Source organism: Scyliorhinus torazame, chromosome 13 (assembly GCF_047496885.1).
Source record: "Scyliorhinus torazame isolate Kashiwa2021f chromosome 13, sScyTor2.1, whole genome shotgun sequence".
NCBI classification, from domain to species: Eukaryota; Metazoa; Chordata; class Chondrichthyes; order Carcharhiniformes; family Scyliorhinidae; genus Scyliorhinus; species Scyliorhinus torazame.
This window is the reverse complement of record NC_092719.1, coordinates 26321050-26344363: the sequence shown is the minus strand read 5'-3', so window position 1 is coordinate 26344363 and position 23314 is coordinate 26321050. Positions and strand designations below refer to the sequence as shown.

General features: G+C 50.1%; 1 protein-coding gene across 5 annotated transcripts in view; it reads right to left on the bottom strand.

Moving 5' to 3' along the window:
- The window catches only part of impdh1a (IMP (inosine 5'-monophosphate) dehydrogenase 1a), a 90915-nt gene extending 67813 nt beyond the window's left edge, over nucleotides 1-23102 (bottom strand). For 3 of the 5 annotated variants that reach the window (XM_072471203.1, XM_072471204.1, XM_072471202.1), the window contains exon 1: nucleotides 22736-23102. In XM_072471203.1, coding sequence (XP_072327304.1) covers nucleotides 22736-22956 — 221 coding nt within the window. In that variant the 5' untranslated portion in view covers nucleotides 22957-23102. The remainder of the gene's footprint in view (nucleotides 1-22735) is intronic. The other 2 variants (XM_072471207.1, XM_072471206.1) reach the window with 2 other exon arrangements.
- Nucleotides 23103-23314: the final 212 nt, after the last annotated feature.

Sequence of the window (23314 nt, the reverse complement as noted above, 5' to 3'; positions counted from 1 at the left end):
AGATAAACAGGAGGTCAGAGACAGAAATGAAAGATCAGAGAGAAAAATAGATAGGCATAGGGAGACAAACAAATGAGATGGAAATACGTCAAACAGAGATAAAAGGATAAAAACAGAAGCAAATGTTAAGTGGGCGCTAAAAGGTGATAGAGAGGAAAACAAATAGAGCAACAGTTTGGAGACAGATGGACAGAAAGGTTGTTGGAAAGGATCTGAAGAAGGCAGCTGCTCCCCTGTGAATATGGTCCAATGTAAGGTCCAATATGTTACCATCGTCCTAATGTTTATAATGTATACGAATTAAGGAGCTGTAAATAACTCTGTAAAAACTGAAATGAACCAATGGTGGAACGCTGGGGGTCTGGGCGGCCAGAATATCACGGAAGCTCCTGCCAACCAGCATCACCAAGAACCAGAACCATTTTATATCTGCTTTTCAAAAGGCAAACTAGTTAAATTATTGCTCCTGAATTATTCGTTGAGAGGAAATGGGGAAACAACGCCGAGTTTGCAGAAACAACATATACACAAAATGTCACCAAAATGAAGCAGCAAATAAAACAGGGAAGCATGTGCTCTTTATTAGAAGGATCCCAAAACACTTAACATAGAATGAGGAGGTTTCATCCAGCCCATTTTAATTCCACCGTCCAACAGGTATTGATCATCCGACCCTGCAACCCAGCATCCAGTCACTGCTCGAATGATTCCAGAGCTTATGCTGCCGTTACTCTATCTGCTAACTTAGGTTGGGGTCCATGATTCCAAACATTGGCAGATACAGGAACCATTTCTGCTTGAAGCAGCCTCATCGGGATATTGGCCCTTACACTTATAAGTACAATCTCACAAACATCCATTTGAAGGACTTTTATGTAAACTCATTAAAAGGAGCAAAAGAAGAGGGAAGTGAAAGAAATGAAAGAAAGAAAAAGGAAAGACCTACATTTATATAGTATATAAATTTGCAACCTCAGGCCATCACTTAATTAATTACTTTTTTGAAGTGCAGTCAATTATGTAATGTAGGAAACATGGCTGTCACTTTGTACAAACAGGGTCATAGCAACCTGATAATGACCAGATAATCCATTTTGGTGATGCGGATTGACAGATAAATAAATCATTTTGAAGTGCAGTCATTGTTGCTTTGTCAGAAAGCAGAACTGGATAATAGTGTTCAAAACTGTGGGATAAAAAGAGTAATGCTGAGAGATGTGGGGACACATTGCATTCAGCCCCAGCCCCGTTGCGGGAGAGGCCTAAAATGGGTTTCATATCGGGCCAAGTACAATGCCCCTGACCCACTACATCCAACATGATCTGGATCACACTCTCCCTGGGCGTCATCCAGATAAGCATATTTAAATGAGTAATTAGGCTCATTTAAATATGCATAGCCGTTCGAGGTGCAGTTTCCCAGCTCCCAGTACTCAACGGCTCCACTGACCAGGTCTCCTGTCGGCCAGGCCTCCCAACAGCCAGGCCTCCCACCGGGCAGACCTCACGCCAGCCAGGCCTCCCACCGCCCAGGGCATCCCGCCGGCCAGGCCTCAAACTGTGCAGGCCTCCCACTGGCCAGACCCACCATCGCCCAGGCCTCCCACCAGCCAGGCTTCACACAGCCCAGGACTTCCACCGCCCAGGCCTCCCACCGGCCAGGCCTCCCACCGCCCAGGGCATCCCGCCGGCCAGGCTTCCCACTGGTCAGGCCTCCCATCGCCCAGGCCTCCTATCGCCCAGGCCTCCTATTGCCCAGGCCTCCCACCGCCAGGCCTCCCACCGGCCAGGCCTCCCACCGCCCAGGGCATCCCGCCGGCCAGGCTTCCCACTGGTCAGGCCTCCCATCGCCCAGGCCTCCTATCGCCCAGGCCTCCCACCGCCAGGCCTCCCACCGGCCAGGCCTCCCACCGGCCAGGCCTCCCATCGCCAGGCCTCCCACCGCCAGGCCTCCCACGGGTAAGGCTTCCCATCACCCAGGCCTCCCACCGGTCAGGCCTCCCATCGCCCAGGCCTCCCACTGGTCAGGCCTCCCACCGCCTGGCCTCCCATTGCCCAGGCCTCCCACCGCCTGGCCTCCCACCAGCCAGGCGTCACACAGCCCAGGCCTTCCACCGCCCAGGTCTCCCACAAGACAGGCCTCCCACAAGACAGGCCTCCCACCGCCCAGGCCTCCCACCGCCCAGGGCATCCCGCCGGCCAGGCTTCCCACTGGTCAGGCCTCCCATTGCCCAGGCCTCCCACCGCCAGGCCTCCCACCGCCAGGCCTCCCATCGCCCAGGCCTCCCATCGCCCAGGCCTCCCACCGGTCAGGCCTCCCATCGCCCAGGCTCCCACCAGTCAGGCCTCCCATCGCCCAGGCCTCCCACCAGTCAGGCCTCCCATTGCCCAGGCCTCCCACTGATCAGGCCTCCCACTGATCAGGCCTCCCACCGCCCGGCCTCCCATTGCCCAGGACTCACACCGCCCAGGCCTCCCACCACCCAGGCCTCCCACAAGCCAGGCCTCCCACCGCCCAGACATCCCACCGGCCAGGCTTCCCGCCGTCTAGGGCATCCCGCCAGCCAGGCTTCCCACTGGTCAGGCCTCCCACCACCCAGGTCTCCCACCACCCAGGCCTCACACTGGCCAGGTCTACCACCGCCCAGGCCTCCCACCGCCCAGGCCTCACACCGGCCAGGCCTCCCACCGGCCTGGCCTCCCATCGCCTAGGCCTCCCACTGGTTAGGCCTCTCACCACCAGGCCTCCCATCGCCCAGGCCTCATACCGCCCAGGCCTCCCACCATACAGGCGTCACACAGCCCAGGCCTCCCACCGGCCAGGCCTCCCACCGGCAGGCCTCCCACCAGCCAGGCCTCCCACCGGCAGGCCTCCCACCGCCCAGGGCATCCCACCGGCCAGGCTTCCCACTGGTCAGGTCTCCCATCGCCCAGGCCTCCTATCGCCCAGGCCTCCCACCGCCAGGCCTCCCACCGGCCAGGCCTCCCACCGACCAGGCCTCCCACCGACCAGGCCTCCCACCGACCAGGCCTCCCACCGACCAGGCCTCCCACGGGTAAGGCTTCCCGTCACCCAGGCCTCCCATCGCCCAGGCTCCCACCAGTCAGGCCTCCCATCGGCCAGGCCTCCCACTGGTCAGGCCTCCCACCGCCTGGCCTCCCACCAGCCAGGCGTCACACAGCCCAGGCCTTCCACCGCCCAGGCCTCCCACTGGTCAGGCCTCCCATCGCCCAGGCCTCCCACTGGTCAGGCCTCCCACCGCCTGGCCTCCCACCAGCCAGGCGTCACACAGACCAGGCCTTCCACCGCCCAGGCCTCCCACAAGCCAGGCCTCCCACCGCCCAGGCCTCCCATCGCCCAGGCCTCCCACCGCCAGGTCTCCCACTGGTAAGGCTTCCCATCGCCCAGGCCTCCCACTGGTCAGGCCTCCCATCGCCCAGGCTCCCACCAGTCAGGCCTCCCATCACCCAGGCCTCCCACCGCCTGGCCTCCCATCGCCCAAGCCTCACACCACCCAGGCCTCCCACCGCCCGGCCTCCCATTGCCCAGGCCTCACACCGCCCAGGCCTCCCACCACCCAGGCCTCCCACCGCCCAGACATCCCACCGGCCAGGCCTCCCGCCGTCCAGGCCTCCCACCGCCCAGGCCTCACACTGGTCAGGCCTCACACTGGTCAGGCCTCCCACCGCCCAGGTCTCCCACCACCCAGGCCTCACACTGGCCAGGTCTCCCACCGCCCAGGCCTCCCACCGGCCAGGCCTCAGGCCTCCCACCGGCCTGGCCTCCCATCGCCTAGGCCTCTCACCACCAGGCCTCCCATCGCCCAGGCCTCATACCGCCCAGGCCTCATACCGCCCAGGCGTCACACAGCCCAGGCCTCCCACCGGCCAGGCCTCCCACCGCCAGGTCTCCCACCGCCAGGCCTCCCACAGGCGCACCGGCTCCAAAAACGGAGACCGGAGGGACTCGGTGGCCATTGGAGCTCCCGGGTGGTCGGGGACAGGGCAGGGAAGTGCTTTGGCATTGTCCCTGGCACCCAGGCAATGCAAACCAAGCACCCTAACAGTGCTGACCTGGAACTGTAGGGGTGCCAGGCTGGCACTGCCAGGGTGCCAGGGGCAGTGCCTGTGTGCCAGGTAGGTATTGCCAAGGTGCTGGGCATGAAGGGGCTATACCCGTGAAAGGTGGGGGTGAAGGGCAGGGTATGAAGGGTGGGAGGTGAAGGGGGTCTAAAATGGGAGGGGATCTAAAAGGGGGGGCACCAAAAGTGGGAGGGCCTTAAAGGTGGGGGGTGGGGGGGGGGCTCCGTGACCCCATAGCAGGCGGGATTACTTTTTGGCAAATCTGTATATTAGAGCGAGACAGCTAGTCTCACTGTAATGTGCAGATTCCCGAGGTACCGGAGGCTTTGGAGTCTTTCCGCTTCGGCAAGTGACATTCAGCACTGGTCTCCAAAAATGAGGACCAGATGGAATGGCACTCATGGGTGTCTCACAGGGGATTGGAGGCAGCTGCATGCCCTGTGGATAGTGCCAAAAAATGACTAAGGGCGCAACTCAACTAATTGGAAAAAAGTCCCATGGCGAGTGCGTTCAGCTGCATGTTTCCTGGCACTCGCAGCACCGAGAAACATGACAATGCAACTCGCGTTCACAGTGGGGAATGCATGGCTGAGGCTGCACATAGCCCCATTTTATACACTCCCCAGGGTGGCAAGAGCTCTCCGAGGCCCCTGAAGCAACCCTCATCTCCCCCCTCATTCCAAACACACTAGGAGAGGGTCACTGGCAATGCATGGACACTGCCAGGGTGCTAGGCTTGCAGTGTTAGGATGCCCAGCTGGAACCAGCAGTACCACCCTGCCGGAAGGACATGCACCTCCAGCCAGCCTCCAATCCCCTGGGAGCCCCTCACAAGTACCATTCCATCGGTCCCCAGAGGGATCCAGTTTTTTTCTCTCAAAAAAATATACTTTATTCATAAAATCTATACTAAACATTACAGAACATTTCAAATTGTCTTGACTGTACATTTCCATCAGAGTTACACATTCCCTTGACTTTCTTCCATTCAATTTTGATAACATTACACACATATCGCTCTTTACGTTACAATTCCTTCTCAAACATTTACATCGTCATGTTTCTTTTATACATTGGAGTGTTAATGGCCCAGACTAAGGGGGGTTTACACTGTTACCTGCCCCTCGGTGTACATTTGCTGGTAAGACCTTACACAGTGGTCTTTCCTCATTGCGCCTTGGCGGCAGCTGCCCCAAGCTGGAGTGTGCCCCTCAGCACGAGTCCTGGACCTTGGAATGTGCCAGTCTGCAACATTCGGTCGAGGACAGCTCTTTGCACTGGAAGATAAGCAAGTTTCGGGCAGACCAAAGAGCATCTTTCACCGAGTTGATGACCTTCCAGCGGCAGTTGATGTTTGTCTCGGTGCGTGTCCCTGGAAACATTCCGGAGAGCACAGAGTCCTGTGTCACAGAGCTGCTTGGGATGAACCTTGACAAATACCACTGCATCTCTCTCCAGACCTTCTTTGCAAAGGCACATTCCACAAGGAGGTGGGTGACCGTCTCATTTTCCCCACAGCCACTCCGAGGGCAGCGTGCAACGGCGCAGATCCTTCGGGTGTACATGAAGAATCTGACAGGGAGGGCCCTTCTCACCACCAGCCAAGCTAGGTCTTGGTGCTTGTTTGTAAGTTCTGGCGATGAGACGTTCTATTAGATGACTCTGACAGTCTGCTCAGGGAACCATCCAACGTCCTCCACAGTCTGCTTTTCCCCGAGGGCCTCGAGGACATTACGTGCTGACCACTGCTTCATTGCCTTGTGGTCAAAGGTGTTTTTCTTCAAAAACCTTTCCACGAGGGACAGGTGGTACGGCACGGTCCAACTACTTGGAGCGTTCCGCAACAATGAGGCCTGGCCCATCCTTCGCAACACCAGGGACAGGTAGAACCTCAGTATGTAGTGACACTTGGTGTTTGCGTACCGGGGGTCCACACACAGCTTGATGCAGCTGCACACAAAGGTGGCCATCAGGATGAGGGAGACATTGGGTACGTTTTTCCCTCCCTTATCCAGAGGTTTGTACATGGTGTCCCTTCGGACACGGTCCATCTTGGATCTCCAGATGAATTTGAAGATGGCCTGGGTGTCTGCTGCGGCGTAGGGTCGGGTAATGGGCCAGACCTGCGCTACGTGCAGTAACACCGAGAGTGCCTCACATCTGATGACCAGGGTTTTCCCCGCAATGGAGAGGGAGCGTTGCTCCCACCCGTCCAGTTTCTGTCTTACCTTGGCGATGCGCTCCTCCCAGTTTTTGGTGCATGCCCTGGCCGCTCCGAAACATATCCCCCGCATCTTCAGGTAATCTGACCTGACAGTGAAGGGGACAAAGGACCGGTCGGCCTAGTTCCCAAAGAACATGGCCTCGCTCTTGCCGCGGTTTACCTTGGCTCCTGAGGCCAGTTCAAACTGGTCGCAGGCATTCAAGAGCCTGCGTACAGACGCGGGATCCGAGCAGAAGATGGTGACGTCGTCCATGTACAGGGAGGCCTTAACTTGCACGCCTCCGCTGCCTGGGATCGTCACTCCTCTTATACCCAGATCCTTCCTGATGGACTCGGCAAAAGGTTCTATGCAGCACACAAACAGGGCAGAGGAGAGAGGGCAGCCCTGCCTGACTCCAGATTTGATCGGGAACTTTTCTGATTCCCACCCATTGATTGAGACTGCGCTATAGATGTTTGTGTCGAGCAGTTTGATCCAATTGCGAATTCCCTCCCCAAACCCCATTTTGGAGAGCACATCCATCATGTAGGTGTGCGATATTCTGTCAGAAGCCTTCTCCTGGTCAAGGCTGATGAGGCAGGTGTCCACCTTCCTGTCCTGCACGTAGGCGATCATATCCCTGAGTAGCGCGAGGCTATCAGAGATCTTCCTGCCGGGTACAGCACAGGTCTGGTCAGGGTGGATCACTGACTCCAGAGCAGACCTGACCCGATTGGCGATGAGCTTGGCTAGAATTTTAAAAACCACATTCAACAGTGAAATGGGGCGCCAATTTCAAATTTCTTCCCTTTCCCCCTTCCGCTTGTAGATGAGGGTGATGATGCCTTTCCTCATGGACTCTGACATGCTGCCGTCCAGAAGCATACTCTCGTACACTTCCAGCAGGTCAGGGCCCATCCAGTCCCACAGAGCTGAATACAACTCAACCGGTAAGCCGTTGCTTCCGGGAGTTTTACTCGTCTCAAAAGGACCTGACGGCTTTTGTCAGCTCTTCCAGAGTTAGCGGTTTGTCCAGGTTTTCCCGCTCGCTGTCGCCTAAGACCTCCGTGATAGACGACAGGAAGGTCTGGGAAACAGTGATATCTGTTGGCTTTAGATCATACAGTCCGGCATAAAAGGATTGGCTGATCCTCAGGATGTCAGACTGCGATGACTTTACAGAGCCATCTTCTTCCTTCAGGCTGTTGATCACAGAGGTCTCCCTGTGCACCTTTTGGAAGAAATGGCATGAGCACTTTTCATCCTGCTCCACGGAGGGGACTCTGGAACGGAAGATATTCTTGGAGGCCTCCTAGGTGGAGAACGAGGCTTGCTGGCTCTTCACCTCTTGGAGATCCTCTTTGACATCAACCCCTATCGACTGCAGCTGGAGCAAATTTTGCATACATTTCTGGAGCCTGGACATGGCCCCTCGTCTCTCTCTCACCTTTTGAATACCCTTGAGGATGAAAAGCCTTTTGATGTTCCCCTTGATTGCTTCCCACCAGAGATGTGGAGACTCAAAGAGGGGTTTCACGGTTCTCCAACCTTTGTAATCCCTTTTAAGCTCCTCGAGGTTCTCTGGAGTCAACAGTTTTACATTCAGCTTCCATGTCCCCCTGCCCGTCCCCTGGTCTTCCTGCAGGTGGCAGTCGGCCAGTAGGAGGCAGTGGTCAGAGAAGAACACCGGCTTAACGACGGTGGACCTGACCGTGAAAGCACGGGACACAAAGAAGAAGTCTATTCTGGAGCGGACGGACCCGTCTGGCCGTGACCATGTGTATCTACGCTGCGCTCCGTCTGCAGGGTTGCTGCAGATGTTGAGCAGATTGGCGTCTTTTACCGTTCCCATCAGGAGCCTGGACGCAGCGTCTAGTTTGCTGTTGGCTCTGCTGGACTGTCCAGCCGCATCGGTGATGCAGTTGAAGTCACCGCCCAGAATGACAGGCTTGGAGGTGGCCAACAGCAGCGGGAGTTGCTGAAGGACTGGCAGCCGCTCACTCTTTACGGCCGGAGCGTACACGTTAATGAGTCTGAGAGGGACGTTTTTGTATTTAACGTCTGTTACAAGGAGATGGTGAAGTTGCTTCCTCGCAGCAGAATACCCAGGCCAGAGGAACGACAGTCGTTTCCTCCTGACCAGATGGATGGCCCGTGGGACCACCAGCTCGACCAGCGCCTGTAGTTGCTGAGGTGCGGATTTCCGCACTCCTGCAGGAACAGTATGCCGGCTTTCACGTTTGCTAAGTAGCCGAGTGTAGCTACACACCGCAAAGTATCTTTAATGCTTCACACATTAATAGATGCAATTTTAAACCCCATTTTAAAAAGGTAGATTTACCAGTCTCAGAGTCCAGAGTCTATGCAGTTGGGTGTTCCAGCTGTTGGATGTTCCCCAGCGTGCCGGTGGTGCTCGCAAACTGTTGCATAGTTGCAGGGCTGAGAAAGCTGTCCTGGTCCGCACTGGGCCCGTGAACTTGATGGAGATGCATTGGGGGGATAGTGTAGCCCTGGCGTCCGTCATGGCATTCAGTGGGTGTTGGGGTTGCAGGGCGGTTTTCGCCTGGGTTGTTGCTGCTTGTTAATTTCTGGAGTTGGTCTGTGACCTTATTTTTAATGTCCGGCGTTTGGTGTCCGTTGGTCATATTGCTGTTCCCATCCACCAGAGGTTGATGATCTCGGCGTGTTTTATTTTCTTCCCTGTCTGTGGTCTGGGGGGGTCTGTGCATCCCATTCCACATTGGTGCTTTGCCTCTTTATTTGAGGCCGATTCTTGTCTTGTTTTCCCTCATCGGAGGAGGTGTCGGCGCTAAGCCCGCTGGCTGAAAGGTGTCGCTTTTTGCCACTCCCCATCGGGGGTTTCTTCAGTTTATTTTTTTGTTTCCTCTTTTGTTTGTCCCTGTTCACCGTTTCCCAGGGCTCTTTATTCTTCGTTCCATCCTCATCCATTGAGTCTTCCTCGTCAGATGAGGTTGGGGTTGAGTTGTCAGGGCGTGCTGGGGCCTCCACTTTTTGTTGAGGGCCCTTCTGTTGATTTTCAGCATTCTGTGCTGTGGTGTCTTTGTCGATGGAGGGTGCATGAACCTCCTCGGTTGACGTCTTTTTGACTCCGCCGCTGATGATTTGTGCGTACGTTGCCCCGCGTTTTGGGCAGGCCCTGTAAAGATGGCCGGCCTCCCCACACAGGTTGCAGCACTTGTCTTCCTTGCAGTCCTTTGTCATGTGTCCCTCCTGCCTGCAGTTTTTGCAGAAGGTGACATTGCAGTTGGCGGCAACATGCCCCGTTTTGCCACAGGTGCGGCATATTCGTGGCTGTCCCACGTAGTAGAGATAGCCACGATTTCCTCCAATGGCGAAACTGGAGGGGGGATGCAGGATGGTTCCGTCACCGTCTGTTCTCAGAGTCATCTTGATCTGGTGCTCACTTGTCCAGATGCCAAAGGTGTCCTTCAGTTGCACGCTGTTACTTTTCAGCTCAACGTACCTGGCGAGGAACGTGGGCACATCAGACACGGGGACGTGGGGGTTAAACGTGTGCAGTGTAACAACCTGGTTTTGCTGCGAAGGTAGCGTAAACAGAGGCTCCGCAGTCAGGATAGATCGGGGGCTCTGGTTACCTTTTTCCTTGAACACGTTCAAGAATTTGATGCAAGCTGCGACACTCTTGAAGGTGACGTCAAAATATCCATTGTTGGGGAAGTCTTGCAAGCAGAAGATGTCTGTTGCTTGAAACCCGCAGCACTCGAGCAGCACCCGCTTCACGAAGAAATTTCGGTCCACAGGTGACTCCCCTTCCGACTTCTTCGCTGTGACTCAGACAGTGTTTCGCACTCCCCAGCCTGGTGGTCGGGATGCAGCTGCAGCCATAGCTCACACGTTGAGTCTAAACTGTATCGGCGTTAGGCCTAAACCAGAGGCTTAGACCAGCATGTAGATCCACCAATAGCAGCCGAGCTCTAAACGTTTCCTCTTCGACAACTTTAATCCCTCCGTGTTCTCCAATCCACGATCGACATCGAAATCCTCTTAGCCAAAAGATCGTGGTTTCACCAAGTTGTGATGGTTTCACTCCTGCCAGGTAAGTATCCAGTTGTGAACGGCGCTCGGCCAAGGTCACGGAGGTGACGGGGATAAAACCCAACGCTGTAGGTGCCTCGGGAATCTGCACATTAAAGTGAGACTAGCTGTCTCACTCGAATATGCAGATTTGATCAAAAGTGATCCCGCCAACAATGGGCGGGATTTACATCGCAACGTCTTGCGAGATTGCATTAGATCCTGCGAGGCAATGCAAGCCGGGTAGATCCCAGGAGCAGGGTCTCCTGGCTTGTACCGACACCCTGTGCCATGGTGAGCTGCTTTTCGGACACAGCATGGCCATTACATCACTCCCCAGAGCTCAAGAAGTTAAAAATTCCATGATTATAAGGCAAAGCACAGATTGAAGGGGACGGCAACCAGCTATGCAGATCAGGGGTTGGTTATCTCAGCTCAGCTGAATTGCATTTCACTGAATGAACACCTTTATGTTGACAGATGCCCACAGTGTGATCTCACAGGTACCGGCTACACCCGAGAGACTAAACCTTTTCTTTGGAGAATTCTGGGGTCAACAATAAGTGTACAAAGGGAGACAGTGACATAGTGGTGATGTCATGGGATGGCTAGTCCAGAGGATGCGCCAGTGTTGTCAGGACATGGGTTCAAATCCGACAATGGCAGTTGGTGAAATTTGAATTCAATTAATCACCTGGAATTGAAAATCTGTCATCAGTGATGGTGACCACAAAACTATTATCGATTGTCATAAAAACCTATCTGGTTCACGGATATCCTTTAGGGAAGGAAATATACCATCCTTACCTGCATGTGACTCCAGACCCACAGCAATGGTTGGCTCTGAGCTGACCTTTGAAATGGTGGAGCAAGCCACTCAGTTCAAAGGCAATTAGGAACGAGCAACACCCGCATCCCATGAAAGAATAAATAATGACACAAATACAAATCAAACAGGCAGCATTCATTTCCTATTGACAACCATTCAATTTTACAATTTACCCCTCATTACACTCCAAAATTATTCTAATCCTTGCAATCACAAGAGGATGAATATGGAGTGGTAATCAATATACCAACCTGCAGTAATTGATGGAAGTATTCTTCGAGTCTTTTACCTCTTCCAAAATTAAAGGTATGATCAACAATGAGAACAAGTTGATCTTCTGCCCTCAATCACATTTCAGTTCATCTTGACTTGCATTTTGGCTTTGAGAGTTACACAATATATCATATATGAGATTAGCACAGTGGGCTAAATAGCTGGCTTTTCAAGCAGACCCAGGCAGGCCAGCAGCAAGGGTTCAATTCCTGTACCAGCCTCCCCGAACAGGCGCCGGAATGTGGCGACTAGGTGCTTTTCACAGTAACTTCATTTGAAGCCTACTTGTGACAATAAGCGATTTTCATTTCATCTCAACCATGTCCAGAGGTACACTGAAACCATCATCTGCCCAGGACTCAGATGGGACAGCCACACTGGGAGCAAGAAGTTAAGCCAATGCATGTGATTCTCTGGCTACAATTCCTTAGATAAGAATGGAACCACATGAGAGCAATCACACCCAACTGGATGACAGTGGAGAGGCAGTGGAGGAGGATGGCGTGGTCAACTCTGCCAAAAGCTGCAGGTATCTCAAGAAGGATTGGAAGAAGGATTTATCTTTGTCACGGGATGTCATTTGTGACATGGGATTGTGTCTATTACTCCAGTTATGTTTTCCCTTCAGAAATAGTGGTAACATTTTGTCTTGAACACTTTTTAAATGAGTTGTGATGCTGTCTGGCCAGTTGGCGTGGTCAGTGTGAAATTTACTAGTGCCTCTATCAGGGTTGAATTTGGTATGAATTGACATATTTTAGTTACAGTCAATGCGCTATCGAAAAGTAGTTAATGTAGTGCAGACTGAGTACAATACTCTGATAAATAAAGATTTAAACTATCCCGAATTAGCTTTTTAAGTGTCTCTGTTGTTTAACTCAATTGAGTGTGTGTTTTATTTCTGTTCCGTAATGTAACTTTATACTTGTGACAATAAAAGATTATTATTATTAGTAGTCGTATGGTGGGGGAGTTGGGACACGTTAACACAAGGGAAGCAATTGCTCCTGCATTTAGTAACGCACAGAGAAATAAAATGCAAATATATTCAATTAAAAATATTTTTGTGATCACAATTTCTGCACCAACAATCTGGTCATGTGGAAGAACTTGTAAATTTACAAATAATTTGAGGTCTTGTTTCACAGGCTACTTGTACTAGAATGATTGTTGGTTTACCATTTGGATCTTTTGTTCCATATGGTCAGGAAGAGGTTTGGCAATCCCGGTACAACGTCACATTAATGGGACTAAGTTATAAATATGTAAAGGAGGTCACTTCTTGCAGGAATACGTAATTCCATGAGCAGTGTTCTAATTCACAGGAGAAGCTATTGCAGACAATGATGATGATTACAATGACAATGATGATTACAATGATGATGATTAAGATGAAGAAAGTGAAGAAGCAGATGATGAGCCAGAAGAGGAAGACCATGAAGGTTTATTTAGTTTATTTGGCATCAGTGCCGAGGTTGAAAATGAGATTGCAACAGCAGATAAATTGGCTGAGAGCACGATGATTTATCCTATGCCCACGGAATAGGTCCTGCAGTGAATTCCCAAGTACTCAAGGCCAGTCCATCAAAAAAACATGCAGCAAGAATAGATGGATACATATTCGCGCAGTTCTACAACAGACGAAGCATGTATCATTATGCCAAATGAGGATGAGCCACTAGTTGAGGCTAAAACATAAAGTGAAGAAGTTATACCTAATATTCAGGACATTGATCCAACTAAGATACTGGTATGCAAGGGTTTGCAGATCATTCCTGAAGTCGCAAACTTGCCGGCAACTGCAAAAGCGTCCAAAAAGTATGCGGACATTGGATGCCTCACCAGTTGATGGGCATGCAGCACAGCGTTCGAGCGCAAGCACCATGGGTCAACCAAAACTCCTTAATCCAGCAAAAGCTCCAGAATCAGCTATTGTGGCAGAAGATCCAGAAACAACTTTCACACCAGCAGATCCAGAAAAAGCTAATACAGCAGACGATCCAAAAGCAGCTACTATAGCAAAAGATATAAAAACAGCCATTGCAGTAAGGGATGCAGACACAGCTAATCCCTTGGTTGAGACCAGTAGCAAGAATGATGCTCTAGGTACACAGGCAGATGTGAGTGTGAACCGCACCAATTTCACGGATGATGTCACTAAAGCTAAGAAGAAAAGGAGAAGGAAAGAGCTGATTATAAGAAAGAGAAGGAAGGGTAAGAGAAGAGTCGAGGACACAATTGGTCAACCGGGTGGCAGCCGCGACAGTGAAGACATACGCATCGGCAATAAGGCCAATATATAAGAACACACACGGAGTAGGAAGTATCGTTTCAAAAGGGTGAAAGAATTGGTGACTCAAAGACCAGCCAGAAAACTGGTCTTTCGAAAAATGAAACAAGATCACGTATTCAGGAGACCAACAAGAAGATGTTGTTAACCTGAAAGACTGAACATGTAATGAACTGTGTACAAGGGACACTTTGAAATTGTTATGCATATCATGTTTTGTATATATGACATGTTTGAAATTGTTATGCATATCATGTTTTGTATATATGACATGTTTGAAATTCTTATGTATATCATGTTTTGTAGGGCACAGTTATATTTGTTAAACACTCACATTTCCAAAGGAAGGGGGGTGTGGTGATATGCATATGCACAGTAATGCATATAGTTAGATATACGACCTCGGACTTCCGGTGACGGTGGGCGGGAGGCGGCCGCACAATGGAGAGCCCCCGCTCGGGAATGGCAATTTCGGGGCTTTAAGCCCGGTCCCAGGGTCCGCGGAGGCGGCAGAAGGCACGGAGGAGGCACTGAGAAGACACAGGAGGGAAAAAACCCCCAAAGAAAAATGTCGAAGGTGAGCAGAAAAACGGCCGAAAAAAAGCCAGCTGGAGGTCCGTCGGGGAGTGGAAAGGTCACCGCGGGGTCACCAGGATAAATGGAGGCTGGAGCACCAGGGAAGGCCGCACTGCTTACAGCTGAAGAAATAACCAAGGTGATGGCTGCGGAATTTGAAAAGCAGTTGGCGCAGATTGCGAAATGCATGGAGACGGTGAGGAAGGAGATGAGGGAGGTTTTGAGTGTGCTGGTGGAGCAGGCGGTTTCCCCGGTGAGGACGGAGGTGGTGAGCGCAGTGGCGGAGATGCGAGAGCAAGGGGAGGCGCTGAAGGAAGTGGAGGAGACGTTATTGCAGCACGGTGATCAACTTGCCTCGATGGGGAGATGCGGAAGGTGATGGATACTAATAAGGATCTGCGAGGAAAAATGGAAGACCTGGAAAATAGATCCAGGCGACAGAACTTGAGGATTGTGGGGCTGCCCGAAGGAGTTGAAGGACCAAAGCCGACTGAGTATTTTTCCGCGATGCTGGCAAAACTACTGGGGGAGGGGGAGGATCCCTCCCGATATGAACTGGATCGGGCTCATCGGTCGTGGAGGCCTGTACCAAAGGCGAGTGAGCCGCCAAGGGCAGTGACTCTGTGCTTCCGTAGGTACAGGGTGAAGGAGAAGGTCCTGAGCTGGGCCAAGCAGAAGCGGGTGGTGCAGTGGGCTGGAGCTGGTATACGTGTATACCAGGACTTTACGGTGGAGCTGGCAAGGAGGCGGGCTGCCTTCAACCGGGTGAAGAGGGCACTGTACATTAGCAAGGTGCGGTGCGGCATTGTATATCCAGCGAAGCTGAGGGTGACTTACAAGCTCAGGGACTTTTATTTTGGAACGGCGGAAGCAGCGGAGGAGTTTGCGAAAGCAGAAGGACTGTGGCAGAACTGACAAACTGAGGAATGACCATGTGCCGATGTAACCTCATGACTGTATTTTCTTCTTTTTTGTATCACTGCGAGCGGGTGTAGAGATTAAAGGAGCCAAGGTGGTATATATTTGGACGAGGGAAGGGACGGGACTTTCACTCGAAATGAGAGTTCTTTGGGGTGTAGATGGATATGCGGGGTTTGTGTGCTAAAAGGGGATCTTTGGGCTTTCCTGGGGCCGGGCAAGTGGGAAAGGGACCCGGGCGGGGGCCTCCACGCTGGCCGGTGTGTGCCGGCCAGTGAACGGGAGTGAGGTGGGGGAGGGGCTGCGGCCATCGGAGCCTGGCATAACAGGGTCCGAGTGGTCTAGCCGGGGTGGAAAGTTGGGGGGAAGGAACCGAGGGTAGGGGGAGGAGTTTTACAAGAGGCAGTGGACGGGAGGAGCTGGAGACCTGGGGTGGGTGGGGGGGGGTGGGAGCTGTGTAAGATTAAGGGTGACTACGGGTAATCCCTGATTTATTTTTGTCATTTGTTTATGTAAACATGCGGGTTGAGGTTTGGGGGTTGGTGGGTAGATGGGATCGTTGTTGTTATTATGGGGACTGACATATCTTGCTGATTATTGTTTATCGTTGATGGATGTAAATGTGGGAGAAAATGTGAAAATGGAGGAGAATTTAAAAAAAAATTTTTTTTTTAAAGATATACGACCTCTGACCAGCAGGTGGGGACAGAGATCCACCATGTGACTCCAGAGAACCAGCAGTTGATAGTAAGTCATACTAGAGGACAGTCGCATAAGAAGTAGTTCCAGGAGAATTCACTTATTCGTTACCGTTTGTATTATAGTTGTTAGTTATCTTTCCACATGTTCATTTTGTTAATAAACTACCTCACTCGTCAAACTAGATGTTCTGTGTGCATCTGTACCACGGCCACAACACATAACATAACAGCAGGGATGGAACCTAATTGGAGGGATTCAAACATGGAGCTGCAGGTAAGAAATTTGAGAGGCCACAACATATTCAAGGACTTTGGAGAGACAACGGAGGTTGGAGATGGGATGGTACTTTGCAAGGACAGTTGGGTCAAGGGCTGGTTTTTTGAGAAGAGAGCTGATGACAACAGATATAAGGTTGACGGGAAAACACCTAAAGAGTGAGAACTGTTTACAATATTGACTATTATGGGGACTAGGAGGGTACGTTGGGTGATCAGCAATTGAGTTGAAATAGTTTCCAAGTAGATCTCATGGCCAAGATGATCTGAGAGAGAGCAACCAAAGAGATAGGGGATAAACGAGAGAATGATGTGAGTTCAGAGCTTGGGCAGGAGGCCGCATTAAAGGAAGTTTAGCCAGGTGGGCTGGAGGAAGGAAGGGATGTGGCAGAGGCAGCGATTGGACTGTCCCGCTCCCAGTAACAAATAAGTCCATGAGCTGCTCACATTTATTGTTGGAGGTGAGGATGAAGGGGACAGAGGAGAGGAGTTTAAGAGCACAGACTTGCACTTGTGATTCTCCCATATGACTTGGGATCTCAGTTTGTAGCTGTGATTCTAACACAGTGATGAGTCATGAGGCGCGATTTAACTAAATGGGAACGAAACGCTAAGAAACATAATGCTATCGAATTGCACTCGGGTCAGATAGGGGGCCTCATTGGGGAACGCAGGTCGAGGACGCACAAAGCCCCATTTTCTGCACTGAGGAGCTGCATTTTTAAATGGCATCCTGATCTCTGGAGCCCCCAATGCGACCCCCAACCCCAATTCACTATGTGGGATTTCCCAGGCTCCCCAGCATCCCCCCCAAACAGGGCAGCCCAGCCTGATCACTGCCACACAAAAAATGCCAGCATGGTACCTTGGCATTGCCAACCTGGCAGTGTCCCAACCTGGCTAGCAGTGCCAAGGTATCATCAGTAGTGCCAGGGAGCCACCCTGCCCAAAGGGCATGCATCTGGGGGCTTCCAATCCCCTAGAAGACCCCCATGAGAACCGTTCCATTTGGTCCCCATTTGTGGAGAATGGCACTCGCCATTCCCACAAGGCAAAGGGGACAGATCCCAATTCTTCAGGTGCCTCGGGAAACTACATATTAGAGTGAGACTAGCTGCCTTGCTCAAATATGCAGATTTGCCATTGTGGGCGGGATTTACATCGAACATCACACAAGATCATGTTAGATCTCATGAGCTGGGTAGATCCCGGGAGCGGGAGCTTGTAGGACACAACGTGGCCATTCGATCGCGCCCATGGCGTTTGACTGTGATTCCCCACATAGTGATGGTACATGAATTTGCTGCACATTCAATCATATCCCTGTGGACTGTTATTGACTACAGGTGCAGCACATGGGAGGTAGAAAACAGAGGAGAGATAAAGGAAGATTTCTCAATTTGTCGTGGTGTTCCCCATGGATCTATACAAAGCCTTGAGCTTATTTACATCATATACATCAGGGACTTGGAGAAAGTAGAGAGTTGAATAATGCAAGTTTTGCAGGTGACACGAAGGAGGCACAGCAAGTTGGGTAAATGGAAGCTGAAAGTTGCAAAGGGACATGGGCAAACTAAGTGAGTGGACAAAACTATGGTCGATGGAGTTTGTTGTGGGGAAGTGTGAGGAAATCCACTTTGAGTCTGGGAAAGAAAAATCTGAATATTTTTCATAATGTTAAGAGATTAGAAACTGAGGGCTTTGGGTATCTATGTCCGGATAGAAGAAGGTTAATGGAATGTTGGTCTTTAAATCAAGGCAGCTGGAATCGTAAAGTGTGAGGAAGTTGACCAGATCTAATTTGGAGTGCTACAATCAGCTTTGTGTACTGTACCTTAGGTAGGCTTTATTAACACAATCTTCAATTAGAGCTCAGCCATTTCAGAGGGAAATCAGGAAGCACATCTCCACAGAAAAGATGGTGGAAATTGGGAAGTGACCCCCGCACTGCTTCCCCAAGCCCCCCAGTCTCCCCCATATACACACACTCATTCACACACACATACACGCTTACACACATACACACACACACATACTCACAAATATTCACACACACTCCCACTCACGCACTCCCACATATACACACACATATAAACACAGACACACACACACATACTCACACTCCCACCCACGCACACTTCCACACACATACACATAAACAGACATTTACACAGACTCACACATATTTACACACACACAAACATACATACACTCACACCCACACAACCATAAACACACATCAACACGCTCACATAGTCACACACACATACATACTCAGACACACACTCACACAAAGACACACATTCACACTCACACCCACCCACAGACACACATACAAACACACACTCCCACACACACATAAACAGACTCACACATATTCACACACAAATACACATTCAGACACACACACATTCACACACCCACATAAACACAGACTCACACATATTCACACACATACACACAACTCTCACCCACACTCACACATACTCCCACACACAAACACTCACACACACATACACACACAGGCTGTGAAAGCTTAATCATTGCATTGTCATAGCCCAGAGGAGGCTTTTTGGCTTTACGTGCCCATGTTGACTCTCTGCAAGAGCAACTCACCTAATCCCACTCACCTGTCACTTCTCCATAACCCTGCAATTTTTATTCCCAGAAGTCTGAGAACCACATCATCACTGTATCTTCATTTTCCCAGGGGCAACATCCTGGGATTCCCTCTAAACACAGTGAGTGTGCCTACACCTCACGAGCAATCTGGGTTTCAATTGGAACTTTCCAGAATGGGCAAAATTGATTTTTGGTCAGTAAAGTGTCAAAGGGCATAGGGCTAAGGTTAGTAAATGGAGTTGAGATACAGATCAACTATGATCAAAGTCAATGGTCGAACAGGGTTATGGGACTGAATGGCCTCCTCCTGTTCTTTTGTCTGTGAAGAAAAATGTTGTGTGATCACTATTCTATTAAATAGTTCGTGTGACCTTTCCCTGGATCGTAGGAAGCTGGGATTACCCTGCCCTCGCCGAGTTCCCTTGTCATCTTTGGCGGCAGCATCAAAGAAGGAGAAGCACGGCCCCTCATTTTGGTTAACATCCCACAGCCAGATAGGCCATGAAAAGAGGCGAAATACGCATCAAGAGAAATACTGAGAGCTATGCACAAAAGGGTGTCCGTCGCTAACAGCCCCCAGCTACGAGTAGCTGCTCTTTAATGGAAAGAGATAATGGAATATTTCAGACTGTTACTGCCCCTTCAGGTAAGAAAATACATCAATTTGAGTGCTGTATGTACCCAAGCAACTGCTGAAAGGGGCTCATGCTTGGCTGGACAGCTTCTAATGTCGTTTCTGATGTCTATTTTACAACCTGAGAAAATTTAGAGGCTGTAGGAAACACTGAGTTTTAAAGTGCTCCAGGTTTTAATTCCACTGATTCCCAGTATATAAAAATCAGGAGAGATGTAAAACAGACAAGGGTTAAACCAACAAAGTTGCTAATTGTTCTTTCAACTGGTCCCTCCATGGTCTGTCAGAGAAAAACTTCAGATTTGCTGTTTGCTTGATGTGGAATCCATTTAAAAAAAAATCACCGATAGAATAAAACCTCCCGGAAACATTCCCGACCCGTTCACACATTGCAATTTCCCCTCCAGATTTCGCTCAAGCCCCACTCAGTTTTCTGACGGATTCCAGCAGAGGTTGTTTGCAAGTGGATGACGAATACCGGCCATTCGCCAGGCTGGATTTCTCACTGAACTCTGGCCAGAGAGGTACAGATGATTAAATTATTTAGCACAAAAGCTTTTAAGTTCAATTTTCATTCTGACCTGCAATTCCTGATCTCAGCCGGCTGATATTAGCCCCAGTGTTTCTGGGCGGGGGAGCAGAATCTTAAGCATAAGTAATGACCTTCCAATAACTCTGATGACGAGAACTCAACTGACATGTTATGGCTGAATGCTATGGTGCGGTCGTGGTGTGTTGTCACACGCTCACTCTGTGTCTCCTCCACACCTGTTCTGTCTCTGCCCTGCACATAACAACCTCCCCCCCCCCCCCCCCCGTTACGTGCTCCATATCTCCCAAACACCTGTTCCGTCTCATCAGCACACTTGTTGCAACTCACCTCACATCTGTCCATCTCTTCCCTCCACCTGTTCCATCTCCCACTTGCTTTTACCATCTCGCTGTATACCCAACATCTGTTCCATCTCTCCACGCGCCTACTTTGTGTCTCCCACATAACCTGTTCCCTCTCCAACATACCTGTTCCATTCCTCCCACACACTTGTCCATTTCACCCCACCTTATATCCCCCACATACCTGTTCCATCACTTGCCCATACCTGTTCTACACACACCATTTAAAAAATATATATTTTTATTCAGATTTTTATTTAAACAAAATTTTTTACGTAACTATTAACAACATTTAACAAAACAAGGTGAACGTTAACATTATATAAAGAAGAAAAACAAGAATATGAGTGAACATTCCTCCCCCCTCCCCCTCCCCCTCCCCCCTCCTGGATTGCTGCTGCTGCTGACATTTTAATGCTCTCCCAGAGAGGAACGGCTGCCACCTCCGAGAGAACCCCGCCATGGACCCTCTCAAGGCAAACTTTATTTTCCCCAGACTGAGAGACCCAGCCATGTCACTAACCCAGGTCTCCACACTCGGGGGTTTCGAGTCTCTCCACATTAAAAGGATCCGTCTCCGGGCTACCAGGGAGGCAAAGGCCAAAACCTCGGCCTCTTTCGCTTCCTGAATCCCCAGATCGTCTGACACACCAAAGATCGCTATCTCTGGACCTACACACACCATTTTAATTTCTAAGAATTCTTTCATAAGATGTGAGTGCCGCTGGCAAGCCAGCGTACATTACTGTGAAGAAGACGCATACGGACGTGAAATGTTAGCTCGACTTTCTCTCTCCACAGATGCTTCCAGACCTGGTGAGATTTTCTCGCATTTCTGTTTTCATTCACTATCCTTGAACTGAATGGTTTTCTAGTCTATTTCAGAGGGCAGTTTTCTAGTCTATTTCAGAGGGCAGTTTTCTAGTCTATTTCAGAGGGCAGTTTTCTAGTCTATTTCAGAGGGCAGTTAAGAGTCAACCATCAACTGTGGATCTGACATCACATGTAGACCAGACCACGTAAGGGTGGCTTCCCTAAAGGACATGTGTTTCTACAACAATCAATAGTTTTGTAGTCATTTGCATTCAATTCCAGATTTTCCTTTTTAATTAATTGAATTTAAATTCTACCAGCTGCTGTGACGAGATTTGAATCCGTGTCCCCAGAGCATTAACTTGGGCCTCTGGATTATTAGTCCAGTGACATTACCACTACACCATCATCTGGCTGTTTCCTTTCTCAAAACAACTGTTTCCACTCTCCCACACACCTGTTCCTTCTGTCCACATCTGCCCTTCTATCAGTCAGTTCTTTTTAGACAAACCCTCCTTAGCCTGCTTTTAGTCAAGGAATTAAATGGTAGACGCAACACAGGATCACACAAATTACTCCAATTACTCCATTATCATGTGAAACTGCAGCAGTAAATATGAAACAGCAGAAAATGCCTGGTGACAACACTACTGCACTGTGACTGTTCAAATAGCAAGACAAGCATTTAGGCAGCTTCTGACATCACAAGAGAGAACAGTATTCTACTTAAAACTACCTGGAACAAAAGCTCAAAGTAACACTCTTTATTCATAAATACTGGGTGCAATAATTACCATACAGTATGAGAAGTACTAATTATGGGTAATGGGGTTGTTAATCTGGGGTCTACTGCCTCCATAGTAACAATGACCGATTATTAATAGGGGAAATACTGATCCAGTAGTAACAAATATTTCATTTTCTTATATATGCTGTGCACTTTGCTGCACCAGAAATGCATAGCCTCAGAAAATGTACACCACTATCTAATTACTAAATGGTGGATAGTATTTAATGCAAGTGTTCATTTGTAATGACAAAAGTCATCTTAACACAGCATTAATAATAGCAGATTCGCAGATTTTCACTGATACTTGTGAACATTGTATCTCAAGTCTCCTCATTTATTTCCCAACTCTTTGTTTTTCTCTTTTACAGTGGCAGCTGTCTTCTGGGATGTGAATGGGGACTCTCCTTATATCTGCGGCCTTTGTTGAACCGATGGCACCGGCTGGGGGTGCCACAAGCATGCAGGTTAGGAGAGTCCCAGGTTCAACTCCAGCTTTGTGCTAGATTGTCTGAAATTGGCTGGTATGCATGTGCTCGCCGATGGGCACCAGTGACCTGCCAGTCTGTCCACTGTGGCAAAAGTCCCCCTGACAGTCACTGAAAGTAATTTTGTTTTGCTCAGTACTTGTTCTGAGTTCTCAACATTTTTATTTGGATTCAGTTGATGTCATGAAGTGATTGTACTTGCATGTGTTTGATATTGTTTCCCTTGGTGGGATTATTTGCCTTCAGGATACAGTATTTACATTTATCCCGATCCCCCCCCCCACCCCTTACCTTTCAGGTGCGTAGCCAGCCTGAATTCTGGTGGCAGTATATCGCTGTGCCGCCGTTTCATGTCCTTGCCCGTGGTGGTACCCACTCAGATGCCCCCCGCCGGGGGTGATCTGTTCGTCTCGGGGCTGAGTCGGGTCCATCTCCCCCACAATTGCCCGATAATCAATCCGGTAAGGATCCTGCTCTAAGTCACTAAATCCAGCGTAACACGGTCTGTCCATTCCACTCTTCTCAGGAAAGTGACTTCCGGAATCTACCAAGCATTCAGGTGCACAGCTCACCAGGGAAGGTGGGCGGCGGGAGCGGAATCCTCTCTCAAACTGTATCCTGCCAGGGTGAGCTTGCCACTCAGAATCAACAAAGTACCAAGAGTTACGCCCTAAACAGTTCAGGGAATGAAACTTTCCACCACGCTGCCCAGAGGTCCAGCAAAAACAGCAACAATTTCGAAATACATACAAATTAAAAAAAAAAAATCTCTTAGAAAAATAGATGGTTTCCAAACGTATTGAAGTGAAATGCTTGAAAATAGATAATGTTCGATTTTGAATAAATGTCCATGGATGGATGCTCTCTCTC